Source organism: Cottoperca gobio, chromosome 3, assembly GCF_900634415.1.
Source record: "Cottoperca gobio chromosome 3, fCotGob3.1, whole genome shotgun sequence".
Taxonomy (NCBI): domain Eukaryota; kingdom Metazoa; phylum Chordata; class Actinopteri; order Perciformes; family Bovichtidae; genus Cottoperca; species Cottoperca gobio.
The window spans coordinates 4,755,833-4,774,167 of NC_041357.1; the positions used below are offsets into that span (position 1 = coordinate 4,755,833).

The window sequence follows — 18,335 nt, forward strand, 5'->3', positions numbered from 1 at the left end:
ATATATATATATATATATATATATATATATATATATTATACAACAACAAACACAACCGAATGAGCAGTAACAAACAAACATTTGCGTGAAACACAAGCAAACTATGAATGAGTTATTTTGTGTGCAGCAAAATTGATAATTCTTTCATCACGATGTTTAGGAGTGTAAGTGTTGTCGAACAACCTTCAGTTCAGAGTTTCAATTCATCACCTGAACACTGAGATAAGATGCAGGTAAGTCAGTGAAACCATATTTCCCTGTTTTCCTATGGCACTCGAATGCAACACCATTCTAGACCGTTTTGGCACGATTTTCGCTCAGTTTTCCTGCGCGTTATCACTCTGCTGTGTGTGAGTGGATAATCTCATTTAGACAGAGAGCGTCCTCGTGTAAGGTTTTAGCATAGAATTGTCTCACTGAGACATATACTGTTATTAAGTCAGGATTTTATTTAGACCCTAAATATCTTCTGTAATCTTCTCATTGAGATAACTACTAAAATAAATAGATAAATACAGTCGCTTCATTTGGACAAATAATTTAATTTGGAATAATTCGACAGGGAACAGTGTGACAGTCTATCAGCTTTCCTAAAGAATGAATAAGTAGCTCATCGCAGGCGGCTGTGAAGCCACGGGGCACACGGGCGGAGGGATAGATGCTGTAGCAGCGAGCGTACCGTACGGTAGATCTGGACTCAGAGCGCCTTTTAAAGACCCAATGGAGCGACAAGATGATGGAGATGATAGTGCAGAGGAGCCCGGTAAGAGCTGTACACATTTGGCAAGAAACGCAGGAATATGAAATGTGTGCGTGCTGGCTTTGATGTTTCAAAAATATATCTGTGCATGTGTTTGTACTCAATTCTCCAATTGTCAGAGGTGTCCTTAAATTCACGCACTGAATCTGATACAGATATTTGTTAGGAGGCAGCCTTAACACCATGATACCTGGAATCTATCAAATCAGCTTTTACATTAAGTAAATACATGCTGATATAGCTGATAAGTGCTATTTTTTTATGTATCTTTATTTAATCAGTCTCATTGAGATCAAGATCTATCATAAGAATCATAAAAAACATCAGATAATTAGGTTTTAAAATCTCCTAGTGAAATGCAAGACTCAAGTTTGAGGGCAGTTGGCAGTTTGTTCAATTTAAAAAGTGCATAGTACCTGGAACCCGCCAACATTAGTGAGTACCCGAGGGACATCTATGGTTAAGTAGTTACTGTACTGTAGATTTAGATGAGAAGAGGTGTGAGGTAGTTTGGAAGCTTTATAAATGAATAGCATGAGATGGCTTTTCTTCTTGACTGTCAGGAAGTCCATCCAACAGTTTTATATACAGAACAATGAAATGTGTCGTTTTTGATCAAGTGTAATGCACAAGTGTAGAGAGGGTTTAACAGCTGAAGTGTCGATGGGGCAGCATGACATATGCATGACAGGAATATCTCCATCTAGTACAGACGTGAAGGTTGGCTGCACAATAGTGTTACGCCTTTTTATTCTACACAAGAAGCCTATAGTTTGATGTCAACATTTTAGGTCAATTGTTGAATATAAATCTTGGAATGACAGTCTGTCATTAAGCCACATTCCCAAGTATTTGTATGACACAGCAAATGTAATGGGAGTCTCATTACAACAATCAATTCAACACTACCACGTAGACAATAAACACAAAACATCAGAAAGAAGAGTACAGTGATGAACCCCCCATGGCCACACAGAGGCCGTAAACAAATGTTTGCCCAGCCAAAATATAATAAGAAAATGATGCAGTATAATGCATAGAATAGCATCATCTGAAACATACAACTTTACTTAAAATAAGAAGTCAGCCCATTCTTAAAATCAGAAGTGATGATGCTATCAGGATTGCATGTTATTCCCGTCTGAAGGAGCCGTCCACATAAATGCTTTCTTTCCTATTAAAATGATATATTGTGAAATATGGACACTGTTGTTGGCAATGATTATAGGTGAGATGCATACATTTGAAGATGAGTTGCAGCCAATGAAAGTGTCTTCTTGTATTGAGTTGAGGCTATTTATGTGTACAATAATGAGTACTAAAGGAACATCCAAGAGTAAATCTACAGAGATGATTGTCTGTTGTATTAAGGACAAGGTTAGTTTTGGATGCATTATGATAAACAACATCAGCATAGTCAAAATATGGTAATATCAATTATGAGAAACAGTCAACACTGTCAATATGCCACTACATCCTGTTAGATTGCCATTTCCTTCAGTGTAATCAGTGTACACATCTCCTCTGTAACAATGCGCATGGCAGGTGTAACACTGGGTGACTTCCGCTGGTCAATTGAGTATCTCAGCAGGTATTGAGATTTACGGCTTTCAAAACACTTTTGGGTGTTCCCAGCGCCAGTTCTCAAGGCAACAGGCAAATTACTATTCCAGTGTTTTGCATTGAGATCTCTCTTCGCTGGATGTCTCTGTTCAAGCTCTGCTCTAGTTAACTTGCACAGTAGAAACGGTTCATTATCCCATGATCTGTGGGAACAGGTTTTTCCTAACCATGCTAACACACTGCTTTTGGTTATTTAAGTGGTGAATGATAAAATGACAACCTCGCGTGTGAACAGCCCAATCATCACTAATCATAGTCGAAAATGTTGATTTACAGTGAAAACATCTCATATTGTGAAAGCAAATCTAAGACCCACGCTAGGTGCCGCCTGTCTAGGCTTTCTGCCAGGACATTTGGCAGATGATATCAAGTCTTGGGCAGGGTTGTGGTATCATGAAATACCTGTGACTAATAAACCCCAATATATATCTGTTTTATGTTATTGTACATTAACACATATTTATTGTGATCACAGATATACGTACATATATATATATATATATATATATATATATATATGTATAGTACCAAGTGCTTTATTAATGCAATGACATATACATGAAATATGATGTATAATACTACAGTACCTAACCAGATATAAAACATACATTTGTGTGAAGTATTCATGCTTGGGTTTTAAATGAGTAATGCCGTGTAAGTAGGCTAATGCTGTACAAAGTCAAACTTACTATTCCAGACATGTAGCATCAAGTTCACTTCAGGTATTTAAATCTGCAGAAACAAAACAAGCCTGTTCTGTTCTCTCACGTTTACAACAAGTTAAGGCAATTAGTTGCCATAACAAAATAAGGCTAAGATTGTGTTAGTGCTTCTTAAAAAAGGTCCCATTTCCTACAAACCCCATCGCTTTCTAACTTCCCTCTCTTTGGCAACTTTGGTGCAAAAAGTCTTCATATGGACTTGAAGTGCACATTTACTTTGTACGCCCAACCATCCACCTCAACCATCTCCCTAAGAGGTTCCACCACAAAAGCATGTTGTCAGGAAGACACAAACACTCACTTACGGTAGGTGTTTGAAGCAAACACTGGTGCTGTTCTTTTTCTTGGTTTATTTGAAAGCTGTTACTTCATCTACCACTCTGGAGTTATATAGGACAACCCAGCCACCGGTACCCACTGAAGCCATTAGATGCCACAAATACTTTATATTTGGTCTTTTGTACATTAGCCAGCTTTATTAAAGAGACAGGACTCAACGTACCAGGTTGGTACTTTATTTAATTGTTTTGCTTTCACGCCCCACAGCTTTACTGTTTTGGTTCAGTCTTACGGCTCTCATCAGTGTTGTTTCCAGCAGCAGTAGCTGTTCAGGAAATACTCTGTGATAAACCCACTGTGCAGTACACTATCTGCCCAGCACATAACTTCAGTTATTCAAAGGTAACATCTAGCTAGTGAACATAGCGGAGCATTAGGCGGCTAAAGATCAAGATATTTCCGTCATGATTTGGTGGAAACCAAAACATACCTCAAAGAAGACTGAATATTTGACGCATATTCATCAGATGGACACAAACACCACTCTAGATAAATGCTGATGTCCCTTATTCAAAATATATTTGATTTGTAGTTTGTTATTGTTAATGGGCTTAATCTGATGACATTAAATAGTGTGTGAGACCGTTGTAATGTTAAGGCTTCTGACTGTATGGCGGCTGCCTTTGCCTGTTCAGACATATGGGTTGATTCCGAGTTTGTGACCCTTTTTCCAGCACACGGTTTGGTTGTTCCTACATAGGGTTGCAAAATATGGAGAAAATGGAGTCAAACTGTACTCAAATAACTGCAGAAATGGATTCATCACAGCCAAGTGACTACTGCAGGGTAAGAAATGTTCTGTTATTAATGTTATCTAGAAAGGTGGCACACTGGATACAGCATTTAATGACTGAAGCAGGGAGTATTGCAACAAAGTCAAAATAGCTAAATTCATTTCACTGGAGCTCTCCCTTCAACAGCAGAAAACCCAAAAGACCAGTCCAATCAATTTTATCTATATTGCTCAATATTAGAAATCACAAGTGTGCGTATATATGACTCCCTCTGTCCTTCAAGAATATGGAAAACCCCCCCAAAAAAACATTTACAGGGACAAAATGTAAGAAACCTCAGGAAGAATAACAGAAGAGGGATCCCTCTCTCTGGACGGACAGATAAATAGAGAGAGAGAGAGAGAGAGAGAGAGAGAGAGAGAGAGAGAGAGAGAGAGAGATGACCTCCTGGGATAGTGAAAAGAAAGGACAAGGGAAGAAACTATGGAGAGGGAGGGAGAGAGAGAGAGAGAGAGAGAGAGAGCGAGCGAGAGAGAGCAAGAGAGATAGGCACATGTGCTTGTGGGAACAAGCAAACAAAGTGAGGGTTTGACGGATGCAGTGGTTTTCAGAAAGTTTACACTATTAGACATAGTAGTTTCATTGAGATGATGTTTAAGTTTGTATTTAACGTAAAGGCATCATGTCCATGGGCTTTTGCTCGTTATGTTGTGTTGAGGAGTCTGACAGCGTGGGGAAAGAAGCTGTTGTAGAGTCTGCTCCGGTACCTTTTTCCAGATTTATGATTCTGGAGGCCCTGTTGAGCAGTGTTTAGTATACATGTCATGGATAGAGGGGGGGGGGGGGGGTCCCTATGATGGACTTGGCTGACTTCACCATCCTCTGTAAGGACTTGCAGTCTAGGTTGTTCCAATTTCCAATACCCTGGTCGTGACGCTCTAGATATTTCCACTGCCAGTGGAGACGCTGTTTTGCCTTCTTGGTCAGGGAGGTGCGTGATCGTCAGTGATGTGCGCACCAAGAATCTTGGTGCTCTGATTTGTTTCTGGTGTTTCTGACTTTTGTGTCATTGACATGGAGAGACAAGTTGTTTTCCTGACCAGCCGCTCCACCTCTCCTCTATCCGCTGTCTCATTTGAGAAAGTCCAGTATCCGGTTACAAAGGGAAGTGTTCAGGCCCTTCCATACCAGCTTCTGGGGAAGAGCCTCCAGGAGCGAGGCGCCGCAGTAACAAGGGTGTAGCCCGGTCTTATAGTCAGTGATGGCCTTCAAGCCCTGCCACATACGACGCATGTGCCATTTGTATGAGTCGTGGTTGTTTGCATAAGCCAGGCCCAGAGTGTTCGCACTTCTGGTTGAAAAGTTGAAAGGCTGAATTTCTTCGGTTGATAGAAGGGACGGCATTCTAGTCATATGTTCCATCATCGGTGAACTGTCGTTGGAGACCACCGAGCGTTTCCATACCATTCACTGTTGATGTACAAACCCGGTCCTACTGGATGATAGGGCGTCCCTATGCGCACGGAAAGAGGCTAGTCCGTTTGTCTGAATGGGAGATTTTCTCATGGAGCCATGCTTCAGTGAAAATAAAGACACAACAGTCACACTGGGTGGTCAGCTGTAGTCTGCAGGAGTCCAGGTTATTGTCCAGGGAACGGAAATTAGCGAGACCTGGTCTGTCAGGTTTAGTCTTTAGCCTGGCATGAGTACAGGCTGCGCAGCTTCTCCTAAGTGATGATTCAATATTGTATGGAAGCTGGTTCCCAATTTCCAGCACTGTCAGACAGTCATGTGCCCTGGTTTTCTTTTCCAAAAACAGAAAAGGACTAACATTTAAAGTAAGATTTAACACTGTCTTTACAGGACCCGGAGAGGCCGCTGTGTCCACCGCCATTTTTTTGAATATCTGATAACTGATTAGATCTAAAAACATTTTAAACATTAAAAACATCAGGTAATGCAATACGAGTTGTGTCTTGCAGTGTGTAACAAGCAGTTATCCAGCGACAAACACCCAGAAGAGGCCTATTCAATTGTTTTCTTTATGATGGTTCCCCCTGAGCTTTTATTCATTAACAATATCCATCAGAGGTGTTTGGGAGTGTTGTTATTATTAGACTGTGGCCCACTGTAGAGCAGTTACAAGTATAGACTCTGTATCATTGTGTCCATGACTGAAAAGTTTCCTCTTTGGTCAGCGCTTCATTACACGGAGAAAGGTGTTCTGTGCCATTTGAGCTCCCTATAGAGAATACTAACTAGTACCTCATGAGATAACACTAATAACAATTGTACAGTAATGACATCACACAAATCAGATGGATCATGCTCATTTTGGGGAGATTACAGAGGAACTGCTCGTAATATAACGGTTGAAAAAGCAAGGCGTCTATCAGTATCCATGGTGACATCTGTTTCCTGTAAATGGTGGAGAGTGCCGGGTGCACCCCGCAGTTTATATCTGTGTATTTCTAGCCTTCCACAGTGTACCATGATGTGTGTACTGACATCACGTCAAGTCTGTGAGGGCTTTCGGCTGAGGGGGATACAATGTGCTACAAGATTAGATTTAAGAACCAAATTGTTTCCATAGAAACAAAACTTAAAACCTTATCTCAAAGTATTATTCTCTGCTTTACGTATAACATATATGGTTGGTAGTGACAAGTTCCCTTCATGAGCTGCTAACACTGCCTTTGCCTATCTAATTTAGCAGATTATAACAAACAAATCCAAATCATGTCCAAAGGTGTTTGCAATATAAAACCTCTCTGCATCAATACATTTAAAAAAAACGGGGTCCTCTTCTCAGTCTAGGGCTCTTGCTATGTAGGAGGGGGTGGAGATTTTAACTGTTGGTGCTCAGGTACCCATTGCCTCATGACTGTGCCCCTTGACACAGGCAGACTTTGCAGGAACAGCCATTTAAAAGTACAATATAGAAAGAATCTAGTAGAAACAGGATTTTTATAAGGCAGTCTGGAAAATGGGCTTTAAATTCAGCTATCTTTACAATAATAAGTCACATGTCAAATCCATCTCTCTGTTCCTCTCTCAGGTTCTCCTGCCCTAGCTTGTGAGCACTCAGGCAGCCCACAGCAGGAGGTGCCTACCACGATGAGGAGGAACGACAACTACCTGCCAGTCCCTGGCGAGGAGAAGCGCCCAGATGTGGACCTGGTCAACACCAACGCCAGGAGCAACGTGTCCATAGTAAGACCCTACATCCATGTTATCATTCTAGTGCTACGGGGTAATGTTTTCGGATGTGTTTAGCCAAGACCAGCCTGTCTCTAATGAATGCAGATAAAAAGGCTAAAACAAAACAATAAACCTCTAAGAAACTAATTAAAAGAGGTCTAATATTGCCGCTGGGGTTAACATTGGAGTTGGTTGGAAGCCAGGTGCGTCTCAAACTGACACTAAAGGGTGCCTTGTACGTTGGTATCCGCTGCCGAAGGTCGTGACAAAGCGTTGGTATATGAGGACCTGGGAAGAGCCCGGGCTTCATTAACACATGCACCAGTGGGCATGGGCAGGCAGAGTTCCAGTATACTCCAAATTACATGAAATTTGCTGTTAACCAATGCTGATTAATAGAGTGCTTGATGTAGAATGAAGGTAAATAGGAAAACCTTGTGCCGGTAAATGTCTGTGTGTGGCAATGTGTGTGACGATCCAGGGAACCGGAAGGATACTGACTGACTCTAACTGCTAGGGCTGGGCATCGTTTAAAAAATGATGATATCAGTACCAATACCAGTACCCTTAAAGTGATACCGATACCAATAGAGTGCGTCATTTGATGCTCATTGTGTGAATGGAAGCATTCAGATGCGGAAAATGTCACCACCACTCCTCATAACCATACGTTGGAACATTTTGGTGGCATCTTGAACGCTGAACTGCCAACAACGTGAAATACACGCCACACCACACACTGTGTGCATTGAAGGTCCTTTAAATCACATTAAATCAAAGAAACCATATAGATTGCCATCGTTTTCCAGATCTGGGTACAAAAAAGGTCAAATGCAGGTATCGCTGGACTTAAGAAGTTTCAATACTTCTTGGTACTGGGTTATTTACTCGGTCAATAGCTTAACCAGCCCTAGTAAACGCTCAAGTATGCATAGATAGGGGCCCAGTGTCAGTCAATTTGACAGTCGGTACAAGCACATTGATGTCTTTCAGAGCGTTTCTCTCCAGAAGGCTTGTTAACGCTGTTAGCAGCTACATTACCATTACGAGGCTAAATTAGCCAACCATGGTTCAGAGCTGCAAGTCTGAAACTAAGAAAAGAGTCTTCAGACAATACATGCAGTATATTACATACAGTATGTATGTAGCTTTTAATAAAGCTTTAGTAGTCCATAAAGGTTCTACATCATACTTGGGGGTCCGTGTGTAGAACAGTAGGTGATGAAGCTCCTGTCATGAGAAATAAATACATTTCCCTGCTTGGACTGGTAGTCTTGTAAGACGTAGTTAGGATCCGAGGGAGCCTGTTGAAACACATTTTAATTTTCATCTAGTGTCTGTGAGGGAAAAGTATTCATTAAAATCCTTCCGACACATACTGTACACACAGTCGATGTGCTGACACAACATTTACACACAACAATCTGCATACGTGTTTACACAGCAATGCGGCAAACAATAAAAATGTAGTAATGTAGTAGTAAAATGTAGAAGTAAACTCCTGCAGACAGCAATAATATCTTCAATTTCTTTGCATCAGTGTTGTATACTCTTGACAAGAGCTTTGTTGAGTTATGAGGGCTGATAAAAGGTCAGCAGAACATACAGGTAACATAATAATAATAATAATAATAATAATAATAATAATAATAATAATAAATTGTATTTATAGGCGCACTTTTCATTTGCGTAAACAAAACTCAAAGTGCTACATACAACACACAACATACAGGCTCACGTCTGATATGTAATTATGATTAGGGTCTCCACACAGTTACCATGGTGCTAGAAATAAGTGATGCTCTATGGCTCACATCTATTGTGCAGCTTCTGTATGTGAGATTTCTGTTAAATGGAAATGCCGAGACCAGTGGGGACTACTCAGAGTAATGCGGTGCATAAATCATTCCAAAGAGCCTACAAACAACCATCAATAATTTCACATTAACTCTAGTCTTTGGACTTATACTATGTCAGATTTATATATTTATTGCATTCATACAATGAATTAGTTGACTCAATGTCTATATGTTTGCAAGGATTTCTGCTCTGTACAATAACATAGTCATGGTCTGGGCTATAGCCAACTCTGTAGCTTTTACACTTGCTTTTATAATGGCCCAGGGAACAGGGAGGTATTTGTTTTACATGTTAAATGACTTTAAATGCAACAGTGCTCTTGAATATTGAGCTTAAGCAGTAAAAAGAGCAGCTATTAGTGCCACTTGAGCTGAAGGATATTCTTCCAGCTCGACGCCTCTCTTTAATCAAACAGCTTTTTCAACCAACACTAGAGAAATCCTTTAAACTGGAGAACAGAGGTGTAAAGGAGACATGATCATAACCCCTCAAAGTATTGTGGGGTGTTTTTACAGGTTTTTCTCTGAAAACAGCACACTACCTGCTCAGCAGCAGACAGACACAGTTAGTGACGAGCTCGTGAACACAGTGGAGCATTTAGCAGCTAAAGAGACTGATATTTCCCTCAGGAGTTAAACCAGAAATAGAGCTAATAGAAAGGGAATATCATGTTCATCAGGTGGCCGGAGACACAATTTCACATTAATGACTATGTGTGTGAACACTTTGCTAACATGTTCCCAACACAACGCAACTCAACTTTAGAATCCAAAAAAAGCATTGCAGGTTTAAATATCTATCAAATGTTGCATTCCCTTACTCACAACTAAAATGTCTCACGATACACACATTACGTCCTGTACTTCATATTCAAGTCTGTTGGATTATCACAGTTATACATTGAAGTCTTAATTGTGGATCTTTTGAAGTTTCATACCTTTAAAAAACATATACAGTATATCAGCACAATAATCTTGAGACAATAGATTTTTCTAACACTGATGCTTGTGACTGACGCTAATTCATTCATAATTGTACTCTGAACCTGAAGGCGAAAATCATTTCAAAGAAAACTTTAGTTGTACACTACTTTTCAAAACGCTTTACAGATTAAGATAATGATTACACAATACAGAATCAATCAATAAACAGCAATATAGGAGAACACATGCCATCAGAAACAATAAAATCAGAGTTCAGATGACAAGAAAATATAATAGTGTCAGATAATAAGAAAATACAGATAATATGATAAAAGTCAAATAGTTGATGATAAAATAATAATAAAACCCTAACATATGTCGTAAAATAGTAGTTATTTTATTAGGCATCAACCTTGTGTTTTATCCCTTGCGGGCCCTACCGTCCACTTCACAGGTGTGGAGAGTCAGCAGTCACTGACGCTGTAAACAGTCAAAAAAACTGTTTTTACAAAATTGTGAATCACCGCAACCATGAGAGGTCTTTGAGCATACAGTCATAAATGTGCCCAAAAACATTAGGCTGATGGGTCAAGTAGCAATTAGCTGTGCACAGACAGACATATATACACACACACACACACGCACACACACGCACACACACACACACACACACACACACACACACACACACACACACACACACAAAGGCTTTTGCCTGTAGGAGATAACAATAACAAGATAATTAAATCATGGTTTTGGGATGGCGGGCTGAAACAATATTTTATAATTAGGACTTAATTTTACTTACGTTCTAAAAAAAGCAGCCAAGGCCAATTTCAGTGCCTGTGAAATAGGGCTTCAGTTGATTTGCATAATTTATGTGTGGTCACTCTGGTGGTGCAAGACATTAATTATGTTGTAGGAATTAGGCTCAGAGGAAGTTTTGGTCCCAAATGTACTCAAAATCAAAGCTTCTTTCTCTTTTCCTCGAGTGGAATCAAGCATTTCAAAGGGTCGGTTTCTCACTTACCTCTTGTGCTATTTAGCTTTGGAAATACAGAAGAATTAGTCACTATAAGGTTTGTGGATTATCCAGAGAAACAAGAGCACTGCTTGTGAGCAGCCTTAGGTTAGCCACTTTAAGTTAGCATTGTATTTTGTCTATCTGGGTTTGGGAGTGTAAATATGCCAGATGTATTATTGGCACATTGGCCTCACAAGTTACTGAAGTCAAAATCGTGATTGGAAGCCTTCAACATGCAAAAAATGACTGTTCCAGCTACTACATGCAGCCTACTGCTGCTGTGAAAAACATTATTGACTTGAAAACTGCTGGGTTGTCTTAGCCTTGAGGTTACAGAAATGTGTTTGTGTGTGCGTGTGCGTGTGCGTGTGCGTGTGCGTGTGCGTGTGTGTGTGTGTGCGTGTGCGTGTGTGTGTGTGGGTGGGTGGCTGTGTACATGTGGAAGCCCAGAGGACAGGAGAACCTCATTTCCCGGTGGCTTAGTGAGAAAACAGTTCCTATTGGTGAATGATGCATACACCACCACATCCTCATGCGCCCTCTGAGAAGCGACCTCTGACCTTTGCAGCTATGACTACTTCCTGTTGAGAGAGGGCTAAAGATAAATATATGTGTGTGTGTGTGTGTGTGTGTGTGTGTGTGTGTGTGTGTGGAGGGAGTGAGGCAGGGGGCTGCTACATACAGTATACACACACATTGACACGCAGCAACCCCTCATGATTCTTCTTCTTATCACAGACACACACACACACAGGAGCACACACTGTTCTGTACACTGGGTTGGTGTCTGTAAAGAGGAAAAGGTTTATTTCAGTGCAGGGCCGACTGTGTCAATATTAGTTTTCTCTTTTATTCCTGCTCTACAAGCATGAGGGCAATTCACCTTCGGCTAATGACTCTTTTATTGTTGGATCTTCACCACATATTGCCATTAAACTGTCTTTCACTATGTAAACATCTGTGTTGGATATCAGCTGCTTTAATGTCGTCACAAATTCCCATACAGTATGTGCTGTCTTCAGACTCCCATCTCTCATTGTTACATACTGTGTATACTCTCAATGTTGAACACATATGCAATGGGCAACAAGCACATTAGTCTTTTCTCAAAACGTATCTACTCATAACAGTATAAGATACAATTACTTTCCTGTCAGAAGATACACTAAATAAAATACAGAATACTTCCTCTAACCTTCTCTCCGAAATTGGCCTCCATTGTTATGCACTACCAAAAAGCAAAACTATTGATTGTGTTCAAGCTCTGATTTCTAGATGGTTACAGATGTGTTCAAATATGCATTCTGGGTGCAGGTGACAGATAATTAAATGGTATTCCAATGGCAGTGGTTAGCAAACAACACACAAAGGCTTTTAGTGTGGAATGACATGTCTCATGTAGATAATAATGTGCACTCAGCTCCAAGTCTATTGTTTCATATTTACATAGTACATATTTAAAAACAGCTCACTAATAAAGAAAAAGGGTGGGTTGTTTATTTATGAAAAAAGGCAAAGCAAATGTGATTATTATTTAATAATAATAATACAGTATGTGAATTTGTCTGTTTGTTTGGGGCGGGGGGGGGGGGGGGGGGGGGTGCGTAGTTAGTTCACTCCTCTCTGACTTTTCACCTACAAGGACTTTGCCCTGGTTTAGTTGGTGCATAAATATAAAAAAATTACAATTAACAATATATACAAAATATGTGCTTATGGTTTAGCATACCTGGTCAATAGATATGCTACATGAGTTAGTGGTTCCAATAATTGTGCTACAATTGTGTTTTCTTGGCAATTGAAAAAAACCTGTAATAGATTATTTATAGATTTGGGCGCAGCAGAACTACAACGTGTAAACAGAGCATTGATATCACTGTACAAAGATATACCATATACATCCAGCAGACTCAGAGCAACATCATTCATTTGAAATGTTGTGTCCAATGCAAGTTCAATATTCTTTTAGCTCTGTTTTTGGTCTCTAACAACTCCTGACTCCAACTCCTTCTACTTCTAAATACGGGAATATGTTCACCAGCTAGCTGCTAACGTTGCCTGTCTGCTGCTTGCTGCTGAGCAGGCAGTGTGTGCACAGCCACCTGAGAGCAATAAAGTAGAAGCAAAGCAGTGAAGTAAACCAACATTAGAAAAGTGCACTCAGGACAGTGCAGATCTTCACCAGATGTGTCTGCAACGACCACGGCTGTAATGTTTGATTGAATGAATACAAACCGCTCGTCTAGACCGCGTGTGTATCAGAAGCGTTTTTCACTTGCACGTCTTACCCAACAGATACACTGTCATTTCAATCCATGTGACTTTCTGCACCTATCTGTGCAGGCTTGCGTCTCCGCTGTGCCTAACGGCTGTAACTGCGACCTGTAGTGTTTATTTGCGCATCAAGTCAAATTTTATGACAATACGTGCGAAATCCGTCATCAGTTCAACTTTTTCCAATAGTTTGATTTATGACCAAAAGCGTGTTAAACTAAATTCCATCAGCCACAGCTGTACTTGTTTGTGTGCTAATTAGCACGTCAGCAAACGTTAGCACGGTAACATGCAGAGCAAAGATAGGGAACATGGTTAACATGACCTCCAAATCACTTTATCTCGATTTTCTACAACAACTTCCTTGAAACAGCTAAAACAAACAAACAAACTTCATCGCTGTACACTCGTAGCCTTAATTATATGGTAGACTATTTAAAGCACATATTTTATTTTAGATGCACATGTTTATATAACCCACAGTTGTTTTTATTGTTGTTTAGCTCTATTTTTTATGTCTATGTTCTATTTCTTCCCAGGTGTGACCTCGTTTTGGTGCCACAGTGACATAATTTCCCCCCAAGCATCATAAATTCTCATGTAATGTAATCAAAACATGTATCCATTAGAGTTCATACAGTGTGATAAACAGCAAGCCTTCTGTACTGAGTGTCAGCTTGCCGAGGGTGTGTGTTGACCGTTGTGTGCCTTTGTCCGATCGCCTGCAGAAGTGTGCTACTATAACCTCAGCCAGCACACACATACACGCACACACACGCACACACACGGTCAAGTTCAAGTAGCCTGGAGTTTAGTTCATCAAGTGGCAGGATACACTCAGCTGTAATCAGACTGGAGAAGGTCAGAATGAGATTTAGAATCTCACTCAAAAAACCCTTCAGCGTTGTTGTTGGTGCTCCAGTGTGTTGTAGTGCTGTAACAATAGTAGAATAATTAATGTATTCAAATTTACATATGTCAGGCTATTTTCCACAGTGGTGTTTTGTCTGTAGTGACCTCGTCCTAAAATAATTCTGGTCTAAATCCTGCTCCAGCTGTTTTCAGTGTATAGCGCTGGTCGCTCATCACCTAACATACTGTATATAACCCCCACATGCAGTATACCAGCCACATAAACAATCAAACAGAAGAAAAGTGTCCAGATCTATGAAATCATTCCAAAAGACTGTTCCTGTTCTTGATAAAGATTTAATAAACCAGACTCTTCTTTGGTTTATTAAATGTCCACATGTATTGAGCAGGACAGTAATAATCTCCCCGCACCATCATTAACGTCTCAAGTGTGGAGGTTGATTGTTGAACATATCTCTAATAAAATATTCTAAACTCAAGGTTTTAAATAAGCTGTTCCTGAAGATTTACAGTATGGGCCCCTAATCACCGGACTTTGGTAATGTGATTACACTTTCACAGCCATGTCCTCTTCTAAATGTGCAGTATAACCGCTGTATGCAGATTCCAAGCGAGTAGATTTGATATTCCTGTCACTGAAACACAGTGGAACCTTTTTATTCTAGAGGCTGTTTGCCAAAAAGATAGACTTTAACTGTGGCTTAACCTGTGGTTAACTGTGGTTGTTTATTTATGAGAAAAGGCAAAGAAAATGAGATTATTATTTAATATTGGCCCTAATACAGTATGTGAATTAGTCTGTAACCAAACATGAACCTAAATAACATGAACCTAAATAATCGGGTTTATGGGGGGGGGGGTGCTGGTGCGTAGTTCTCTCCTTTCCTCCACTCTGTAGGTGTGTGCGGGAGGAGGGGCGCGGGGTTCCGTTGGGGGAATATATATGTATGCTGTCGGGGCTCTGTTGCAAGGGGGGGTGTTGTCGGAGCTCCGGTGCGACTGCTGTTGGGGCTCCGGTGCAAGTGGGGGTGCAAGTGGGGGTGCTGTTGGAGCTCCGGTGCGAGGGGGGTGCTGTCGGAGAAAATTGATAAAAATGAAAAGTTTAAACCAGATTTGAAAAAGTTGGATAATTTCCAACACAGTGGTTGAGAGTCACTGCTCTAAGGTGCAACATGCATTATGAAGCAACATTCAAAAGATATGTAGGGCTTTATAAGCCGCTGTAAGTACAACATATTTCCTTTAATGTAGTTGCGAATTGCAAAACATAAATAACCACTATATGTCATTTGAATATTTCATGAACAACATGATTCAGCTGCAGAAGCACATGTTTGTTGCATGTTGCTCCCTGTTGAACAAGATCCTGTGTACGATGGGCACTGTGTTGTCGCTGCTGTCTCTGGGGACAGTAAATGGTGTTCCATTGCAAGTGTAAAAGTGGATGGTGCCCAGGAGTGCATTAGTCCAGTGAACCATGAAGTAAATATACTGCAGAGAAAGAATGCTGTGCATCAACCATGTTATCTCCTCCCCCCATCCATGAGCCGGGATGGTCCCCTGGCTGGAAGTGGTTCTGTGGCACAGCAACCCCACAGGACGTGCTCATTGTTAAACTAGTTTTCTGATAGTGCGGGGAAAAGAGAGAGGATGGTCTTTAATGACACTTTGGGGGATTCTAGACACACCTGTGACACATAATCATGTTGAAAAGGCATGAAAAATTATAATATGCCACCTTGAAAACTAGCATTGTGTGTCTGCTCCATCGCTATCGGCGTGTGAATGTGTGAGGCAAATTGTTAACCGCATAATGTTATGAGGTAGAAAAGCACTAGTTAATTATTGTTAATGTATCATTAGATTGTATGATGATGGGTGGAGTTAGCTTGTCACCCAAAATCACATCTGACATTTATCATGTAACCGAGTAAATGAGTTTAAGAACATTTAAAAAAAAAATCTAATACTAGTACTATAAGTAGTATTACTAGTAGATATTAGTTGTAGATATTAGTACTAGTACTTGGTTTTAAACAACCCAGTGTTTCCTTCAGTATATGAAATGGTTTTGGGACTTTTGCATCTGCTGTAGCCTGTGTGGAAGGGCAGCGTCATGAAAACAACTGTCCACACAATTTGACAAAAACAAAAGTATTAGTTCTTCAGATGACTTTACCAAGTTCTAAATATATTTAGGTGTGTGTTTCTGGGCTTTCCAATGAAAGCATTGAAGGTTCTTGCTTTCCTTAGAAATGATTGTCATATACCTGTGGGCGGCATCACCAACAGGTTTTCCAGTTCTGATTAAATTTCCACCCACAACTGCCTAATAAAGAATAATAGAAATGGTGTTTCCTTCTTCCTTCTTCCTTCTTGGATAATGAGACCAGAGAGGAAACATTATTCAGAAACAATACTGGATCTCATTGCCTTCCTGCGTGTGTGTGTGTGTGTGTGTGTGTGTGTGTGTGTGTGTGTGTGTGTGTGTGTGTGTGGGTGTGTGTGTGTGTCGTTTAAGGAAGTTATTCTTGCAAGTTAATTGAGTGACTGCTGGCATCGTAATGATCACTATGAATGATTGCATGTGACAGAAAAGATCCCATCTGGCAAAAATCGGTATAAAACTGACCCATCTCACCACATACAGTAAACATACTGGAGAGATGGTTGACCATGTGGTTTTTTGTCAAGAGATGTTACAGTAATCTATGATATTTTGTCTTTTTGCCTGTCTAGCCGATGAAAAATCTTTATGCGGATGACGGCTCGCCTCTGTATTCACGGCTGGGCCCATACTTCTCTGATGGGCGGAGGCGGGTGGACTACGTGCTGGCATACCAGATCCAGAAGCCCATCAGCATCCGACGCCAGTCCTCCAGGTTTGGTGACAACAACTTTATCCGACGGCTTCGACGCAGCCTGAGCATGAGGAGCAGCCGTGCCCCGCTGCAGCCAAAGGAAGACCCGGAGATCGCTGCCCAGGACCAACGGACTGACTATCATGAGGATGACAAGCGCTTCAGGCGGGAGGAATTTGAGGAAAACCTCCTTGAGACGGGACTGGAGCTAGAAAAGGACGAAGGGGTGAGATCTGCATGTGATTTGACAATTGACCTTTTACCTGTCAAGCTTCCAATGTAGCACTGCACCTGTGCAGCGAACAAAACTGGAAAACTGGAAATTCTTTTTAAAACAATGACTCTTTGTGAAAAGACTGATGCTAAGGCTGCCGGTTCATGTTTGGCTGTTTTGCTTTCATAACATATTTTCTTTCAGACAGTTTTTTCTCACCTTCTGAGTCAGAAATGTAGTAGCACTTACATACACCAAACTTCTAGTTTCATTCCTATCTATATTCTGAAGGTTTTCACAGAGGGGTTTGTTCATATATCATTCATAGCCCTATTGATTATATTCTTAAAAACATGGCAGACTTTTCTTTTTTTTATGGCTGTTAACCATATTTTTCTGATACAAAGAGATATCCCCTCTGTAAAAAGCTTTGACTCTAATATGTCAACAAAATAAAATAAAAATTTCAAACCTGGCATTATGCATTTATAATACAACAAATATTGTCTTAATGTAAGTAGTCAACTGGGGAAGTTTCATGGTGGTATCTCTGAGTTACATTTTTGCCGTATTTACCAGAGTCGTTTTTTTGTGACATACATGCTCATAGTAAGTGATTTGTGTGATGCATGCACATATTTGCTGATTAGCACTAAACACAAAGTAGAGCTGAAGCTTATATCTGACAGGATAAGTGAAAACTTTCAACTGCTTGTGGCACGAGAGGAAAAGTCAGAGAACTGAATACCTTCTAAGATAAACATATTGTGTTTAACTGTGAAAAAAAGAAAAGAGAGAATAACATTTGGCACTCGAGTCCACTGCATATGGAATATGTCCGTTGTCTTGGCATTAAAATGGAACTCAATGAGGCCAATTGTGTTGTGTTGTTGCCTTTAAAGCTGCCAATGAAAGACACAATTCAGC

At 40.4% G+C, this 18,335-nt stretch overlaps 1 protein-coding gene across 1 annotated transcript in view; it reads left to right on the plus strand.

The window, feature by feature from the left end:
• Positions 1-424: 424 nt before the first annotated feature.
• The window catches only part of LOC115005403 (anoctamin-1-like), a 65,729-nt gene continuing 47,818 nt past the window's right edge, over positions 425-18,335 (plus strand). The window contains exons 1-3 of the mRNA XM_029427208.1: positions 425-763; positions 7,237-7,391; positions 17,073-17,420. Coding sequence (XP_029283068.1) covers positions 721-763; positions 7,237-7,391; positions 17,073-17,420 — 546 coding nt within the window. The 5' untranslated portion in view covers positions 425-720. The remainder of the gene's footprint in view (positions 764-7,236; positions 7,392-17,072; positions 17,421-18,335) is intronic.